Source organism: Cynara cardunculus, assembly GCF_001531365.2.
Source record: "Cynara cardunculus var. scolymus isolate 2C chromosome LG 8, CcrdV1, whole genome shotgun sequence".
NCBI classification, from domain to species: domain Eukaryota; kingdom Viridiplantae; phylum Streptophyta; class Magnoliopsida; order Asterales; family Asteraceae; genus Cynara; species Cynara cardunculus.
Genome location: NC_037535.1, coordinates 21,210,167 through 21,217,588, shown reverse-complemented (window position 1 = coordinate 21,217,588; position 7,422 = coordinate 21,210,167). Strand labels below are relative to the sequence as shown.

Genomic DNA, 7,422 nt, shown 5'->3' with positions numbered 1-7,422 from the left:
CTAATTATATTTTAGATTTTTTATATTTAAAATGAGATGTTTATCCTGTATTTGATTGTGTTTATCTGTAGTTAGTTACACGAATTCAGATATGGGATGAAATCGGATGGAGATGAAATCGTTTAAGAATGAACGGGTTTAAGAGTTTTTAAGAGTTTTAGCCAAATGTTTTATAAGATAGTATAGATATAATATTTATATACGATAAATTAAGCAAATAAACTTACACACCATTCTCATCTTTGATGAGATTTAAACCATTGATCTTCTAAAAAGTTAAAGACTCACATATCATTAGAGCAAAGACCCTTTGATACATGTTCTAACTTTATCACAAAAACTATAAAATATTATAAATCAACAAATAATAAAAATAAATAATTGCACAATTGTGGTCGTGCACCAATTTTTAATAATGTGGTCATCATATTTTTTTAAAGCGAGGACGGCATTTTTTGTCAAATATATTAAAAACTAAAGAATATGGATACGTGCCATTATATTATAGTCCAAATGCAAGTATTCACACCACTTGAGACAAACTCCCGACCGTTGATGCAGAGAGCACTAATTTAAGAGTTTAAACGAAGGTTATCAAGGGGTTGTTTATCTCTTAATTGTTTCATTAAAATATAACATCTGAATTGTTAAAAGATGAATCTTGTTTGAAAAAAAAAAATTTGTCTCTTAATAATTCTAAAACTCTCTGAATGATTTTGTATCTTGAGTCTCCCTTAACCATTAAGCACCCTAAATTGACTGTAAATAATTACTAAACAATTATATTTCATTTTCCACTATATCATGAAAGCATCTTAGTCATTCTGACCACTAAATCATTATCAAACCATTCAGCAACTGTCAAACAGTCCCTAAAACAACTACGATATTATATTATGTAATAGACAGTAAAAAGATATACAAAAAAGTCTAAATAATCAAACATTCTTTGGATTCTTCTTCCGGGTAGGCCAATCATACAAAACCCTCGATCTTGGCTCCGTTATCATACAAAAGCCTTCCTTAATATCGTATGCTACCAAATTACTGGAAAAACATGAGCTTGGCATAAAATTCAGGGGCCGTTTATTAAATGCTTGCTCGATAGGTGTTTACCGGGTAATTTTTCTCATCGGATGAACACAACAAGACCCAAGAATCTTACCATGTAAGAGTGATTATAAGGATAGAGAGTCTTACCCGGTAAGTGAGGGTAACGACTCTTAGCCGGGTAAGTGTTTACCAAGTAAATTGTTGCATATCATTCCATTTTGATGTAATACGATCTTATTCATAAAATAAATTATAGCGTTGACTTATAATAGTAAACGCTTACCAGGTAAACATTTAGGTAAACAGCCCATAAATTTGTGGATTCACATATAAAGTTGTTTGCTAGTTTTATGTTTCAAAATCACTCAAATGAACTAGTTTATTTTACTTGGTTTTGCAAATGGAACGTATGAGAGAACTTTTAACTTGTAATCTTTTCAACAATGATCGCATTCGACTATATTCCCCCAGCCTTCGACTGTTGTTTTTCCCATGCAATACTGAAACAAATGTCTTATTGAACATGTTATCGAAGTTACAATTTAGTCCATGAATTATGATGCCCGTTTGGCCTTTGTGCCCCTCTCTCTCTCCCCCTTTTTGTTACGTAATTTGACTTGTTTTTGCATCGCGATTGCTTTATGGAACGTGTGGTCTTTGTTGCTTCACCGACTTCAATTCAAATATGTTTGTAGTGATTATGAACTGTAATAAGAACTGTCTTTTTAGCCAAACAAAAACGACACACATTAAAATTATCAAAATATGGCATCTTGTATATATTCTCGGGAATATGTCATTTGTGATATATTATACTAAAAACATGATAATAAACAAATGAACAAAAACATATGAAATTATTTATATGGGATCTCGACCACAACATATATTCCACTCTGTTTGGCGGAAAGTTACAAAATTAATTGATTCGACGGCACAAGGTGATTCCATCTCCAACAGGAAGCATGCATATCTCGATCCTTGGATCAGCAGCCAAGGCTTTATTGAGCTCCAACACGTAATCTCTGTAATACCTTACATATTTTCTCATTGGTGCATCTGGTGGGGCAACCACAGAACCGTTCCACAAGGTGTTATCGTAACCAATCAACCCACCTACCTTGACTAAATCAATCAACCTTTTGTGGTAGTTGATGTAGTTGTCTTTGTCAGCATCCACAAATATGAAGTCATATGTTCCATGATATTTCCCCTGAATATCCATTAACCAGATATCAGATGTGAGTAAAAAGTCTGAAACCCATCCACAAATAATATCAAACAAAACTGATATCGTTAATGGCTTGAAAAACAATTTTATCATACATCGGCAATCATTTCATCTAGAACAGGCATGGCAGGGCCTTCTTTAAAGTCAATTTTGTGAGCAACTCCAGCCTTCTCAATGATAGGACGACCCAACTCATAGTTATCTCTATTTATATCCATGGCTAAAATCTGTCACAAGAATAAAATTCAAAATCATTTATCTGATATGAATTTTTCTAGAGAAGTTCAGTTCAGATTCAGACAAAGTAACGTTTTCTAATTACAAAATGAGAGCAAGTTTGATACCTTGCCATCGTCGGGAAGAGCAAGAGCAGTAGCAAGGAGGGAGTAACCAGTGAAAACTCCGATTTCCATGGTGTTCTTAGCATTCACTAACTTTAGTAGCATGTTTAAAAATTGTCCTTCATCTGCCGACGTTGTCATAATGTTCCTAAATATATTCAATACAATACCCATCAAGATAAGTAACAGACCTATGATTATGTGGTCGTATATTAAAAACCAACTAGGAAGTCAAGAGTTCAAACCTCATTAAAGGTGAGAATGATGTGTCAGTTTATTTGTTCTATTTATCGTATATATTTATTATTAAAGTTTCTTATTGATGGAAATATATTGAATATTATATCTCTTTCATTGTAATCACTTTTCGGTATTCTCCAAATTTGGAGATTTTATTATCTCTCCTACTTTCTCCATTTTAGATAAAGATATCAGAGAATTTGTTAGAACAAAAAACATACACAAAATCCTCGAAATCTTTATTTTCTTTATTTTGAAGAATTTGTTAAATTGGAGATGCTCTGATGCCGACAACAACGTGTTTTTCGATTTTGTTATTTTGTAGTGGTTTTTTATAGTACTTTAAATAAATTTATATATAGATTTTGTAAGTATATATTTGATGCTTATAAATTAAGCATTAAATACAATGATTTTAAATACTAAGACCATCTTCAACAGATTCTTTAAAATTGAGATTTTGAATATTATTATTCCAACAAATTCTCCAAAATGGAGAAAATAGAAAATAGAAGATGAAATTTTCTAGATTTAGAGAATTCTTGATTACTTGTGAAAAAAGAATCATTTTTTATTCTTCCTATCAATGAGAATCTCTGAAATTAAATGTATAGGAGATATAAATAATATTTTATGAAAAAAAATTCAATATTTTAATCTCTAAAAAAAGCTTTTGGAGATGAATATAAAATTTCTTTGAAAAGTTTGACTTTTAATTCTTTATTTTGAAGAATCTGTTGGAGATGATTTAATATAGATAAAAATGACCCATCGTTATTTCTATGATTTATATTTACGTTTGGGATTTTACGGTCTACACGAGCTTTGATCTAATAATCCGGTGTGCAAAAGCAAGACTTACCACGGATGTTTCGCCGTGACTTCTCGAAGCTCCTTCATGGATTCGGGCTCCCTCGGATACACGCTCGTTTCAAGAATATACTACAAAAATGACACAAACGGAAACTCAAATCAATTCTTTTAAAATTTTGAAATATATAATAAATTATATACAACAAAACTCAAACGAGTCGTTCCATCTTCAACGACGCTCAAACCCCTTACCTCAAATGAAACCATGATCTACCAGTAACCCGACACTGATGTTGTCGGGCTATTGATCACCCTTTGGCAACTTGATCGAGTCTTTATATATCCATGACGTCAGTCTCGTATGTTCGAGTCATGAAAACGAATAAATACCTGATAAAGAGCGTCGCTCTGCAAAAGACTCTTGTGTCCGACCTCCTGGTGCCGGCTCACTTGCTCTTCGCTGTTTGGCTCGGTTTTCGTCTCGCCGTTGATCGCCATCTTGGTTCGTTTGGTTTAAAGGGGAATGAATGGGTGTGATAGCCGGCGAACTACTACGACTAACCTGAGTTCTTCAAGGTGGAATTGGCGGAGTATATATGGGAAAAAATCTGCTCTCTCTCTCTCTCTCTTTATTAATTTAAGATTCCTTTTTGTATTTAATTTAATATTTTCTTATATAAATTAATTATATTTATTTTTTAAAGAAATTCTCTCCCTTATTATTTTTAATTTTATTTTATTTTTCTTTCAATATAATTATTTTTTGCGTTCCGATTACTTGTAAATTCAGTTTAACTAATTTTTATATTTTTTTAATTAGGTGTCAAATTTTTATTGGTGTTAAAGTTCAGGTTCAAACCGGTAAACTGGGGAATAGAACGGCCACAAATTACCCGGTTGGGGATTAGTGAGTTGGTGTTGGGCCCTACCCTACTATGTGGTAGGCTCGTCAAGGTCGATTATGTCATGGAGCGTTTCTTGTTTTAGACGGTGATTTTGAGCGTTTCTTTTTCACAAATTTACCATTTTAAGTTATCCTTATTCTTTTAGTAATTAAAAGATATTCATGCAATACAGCAAAATACATCTTAATTTTAATGTTTTATTTTATTCTATCTCCTTCGATATTATAATACAATTTTATGTGGTACCGAAAAAACGATAATGTCTTTATTTTTTTGAATAAAATATAAATTTGAAAGTATCATAAAATTTTGGAAAAAATATATATCGATTTCTATATCAAATTAAATATTTAAAAATTCTTGTTTTTTGTGTAATTTCTTTAATTTTATTTTTTATTATAATTTAATTTAGATTTAATAATGAAATCATTTATTTTTAGTTTAATAATATAATTATATTATAAAGATAATATTTAGTATTTTGAATTCAATGATTATTCTAAATATATTTTATATTTAAAATGAGATACTTATCTAGAATTTGATTACGTTTATCTGTAGTTAGTTACACAAATTCAAACATTGAGCTTTGATAAGTTGTACATATGGATAATTTATTTGTAAACTTAAATTTTAAGTAATATGCATCAATAAATAATATTTAATGCATAAAAAATGGTTTTTATCAAATACGTTATAATATAGTATATATATATATATATATATATATATATATATATATATATATATATAGACAATGGTAGCACAACTAGAAAATATAGAAAATGTGATCAGTACGTGAGGGTGTTTTAGTCATTTTATCTAGTTATATATATTTTTTTTGTAGTGTATATGTTTTAATTAAAGATGTACAAGTAGGTAATGTGTTAAAAAAAACAAATTAAACATCCCTTTACCCATCATCTTCCTCACTGTTTCTCTCTACACAGGACACGCCACCAATAACATCTTCATTTATGTCGATGAGATCGATGTGTGGCCCTTCCCCCCGTCTTCAATAATGTCGATGGTGGTCGTCGTCGATGGTGGTGGCAGGAGAGAATTGGGTGAGAAGACATCTATTTGATTGTAGGAATTGTCATTTTCTATTTATATCAAGATCATCATCATCAAGTCTTTGTTATCCATGGCCCTGGTCGTTTTTTCTGTCCAAACCTCGTAACACATTCAACAATTCATTCACACCAAACTCAAAAATCAAAATCGAATACAAATCCAAATTGAAACTAAAACTGTTTCAAACTGTAACCTAAATAAAAAACCTAGTCTAAATCTAGAAACCCTAATCCAGATCCAAATCCAAACTGAAAAAGGCTAATTTGATGGTGCAGTACGTGAGGAGCATATGTGGCGATGGTTGTTTCAAAACAACAAGGATCCAAGGAAGGGGGATATAATTATAATATGTTAGCATTTGTTAAGAATTAGGAAAACTTGCAGCACAATGCCCGACAACGTTCGTTGGTTCAGGGGTTGACAAACTTGGTGGAGTCACAGGTTCCTGGCACTGTGATGGCAGGCTCGTAATCGGTATCTTTTCTAGTAATAATTTGTACACTAAAAAATCGGCTGAAAAGACGACTAAACATATGAGGTGACTTGATAGATGTTTTTTTAACGATCGAGGGTAAAGAACTGTGGTTGTAACACTCGGTGAAAAACAAGAATAAATTCGTAATTTTTAAAGCAAACATAATTTCGATTGAGCTTAGGGTTTATTTATGTAATTACTCGGCTATAAACATTGAAAGATGGCAACCACACGTCCACACCCATTAGCATTTACTTTTTCTTTTATGATACTTTAATTGAATTAGAGGAATATACACAAAATCATATTCATTAAAATTAAAATCATGGTCTATTATTTCATTGAATGAATTGTAGGAATATTAAACAAAATCAGATTTATTAAAATTAAAATCATATATATAGTAATGTTAGCATTATTTTATTCGGTACTTACCATTTTATTACAGATAATATATAAATAACTAACTAAAGTTTTGTAGAAACATCTTCAACATATATGCTATATATATATATATATATATATACTTGGAATTATGTGAGACGAAAGGTTTTTTGTAAGACCCGTGAGACCAATTCTCAACCCTTGAATTAGATTTACAATCTGAACATTCATAATCACAAAATTGCCACGAGACTTCTCAATAATCACAAAATTGTCATCGTGCAACTTTAGATCATTAGCTTATAAAGTTGATCAATGAATATAAATTGGTCTTACGAGTCTCACGAAAAATCATGGATCTCACGTGAACCCGACCCTATATATATATATATATATATATATATATACTAGAAGCGTACTCGCGCAATGCAGCGAGATACATCATGATTTTAATATTTCATTTTATTATTTATTTCAGTCGATGTTATAATATAGCTTTATGTGATTTTGAGAAAGTAATGATGTTTTTATTTTTAAATAAAATATATGTTTGATGATATCATAAAAATTTGACAAAAATATATTGATATTAGTATCAAATTAACTATTTGAAATTCCTTATTTTTTGTGTAATTTTTTAATTTAATTTTTTATAATTTAATTTATGTACAATAACAAAATAAATTTTTTATTTAGTTTAATAATATAATTTTTATTTTGTTGGAACTCGATAATTATTCTAATTATATTTTAAATTTTTTATATTTTAAAATGAGATGTTCATCATCTATTTGATTATGTTTATCCATAATTATTTATACGAATTCAAACATCGAGCTTGTATAAGTTGTACTTATGCATAATTACTTGTAATCTTGAATTTTAACTAATATGCATCAATAT

The 7,422-nt window shown here is 30.1% G+C and overlaps 1 protein-coding gene across 1 annotated transcript; it reads right to left on the bottom strand.

The window, feature by feature from the left end:
• Positions 1-1,835: 1,835 nt before the first annotated feature.
• On the bottom strand, positions 1,836-4,307 carry LOC112516496 (caffeoyl-CoA O-methyltransferase). Its single transcript, XM_025123565.1, has 5 exons — positions 4,069-4,307; positions 3,728-3,807; positions 2,629-2,773; positions 2,380-2,511; positions 1,836-2,266 (listed from the first exon to the last, which is right to left on the bottom strand). The coding sequence occupies exons 1-5, from the start codon at positions 4,174-4,176 to the stop codon at positions 1,973-1,975; spliced, it is 759 nt and encodes a 252-aa protein (XP_024979333.1). The 5' UTR covers positions 4,177-4,307; the 3' UTR covers positions 1,836-1,972.
• Between the last annotated feature and the right edge of the window lie 3,115 nt (positions 4,308-7,422).

What these genes read in the sequence shown, in the direction of transcription:
- LOC112516496 (XM_025123565.1), bottom strand. Translation starts at nt 4,176, where the DNA reads ATGGCGATCAACGGCGAGACGAAAACCGAGCCAAACAGCGAAGAGCAA. An exon ending in AGAGCGACGCTCTTTATCAG is followed by an intron (nt 3,808 to 4,068) that starts GTATTTATTCGT and finishes TCATTTTTGTAG; the next exon opens with TATATTCTTGAAACGAGCGT. An exon ending in GTCACGGCGAAACATCCGTG is followed by an intron (nt 2,774 to 3,727) that starts GTAAGTCTTGCT and finishes GAATATATTTAG; the next exon opens with GAACATTATGACAACGTCGG.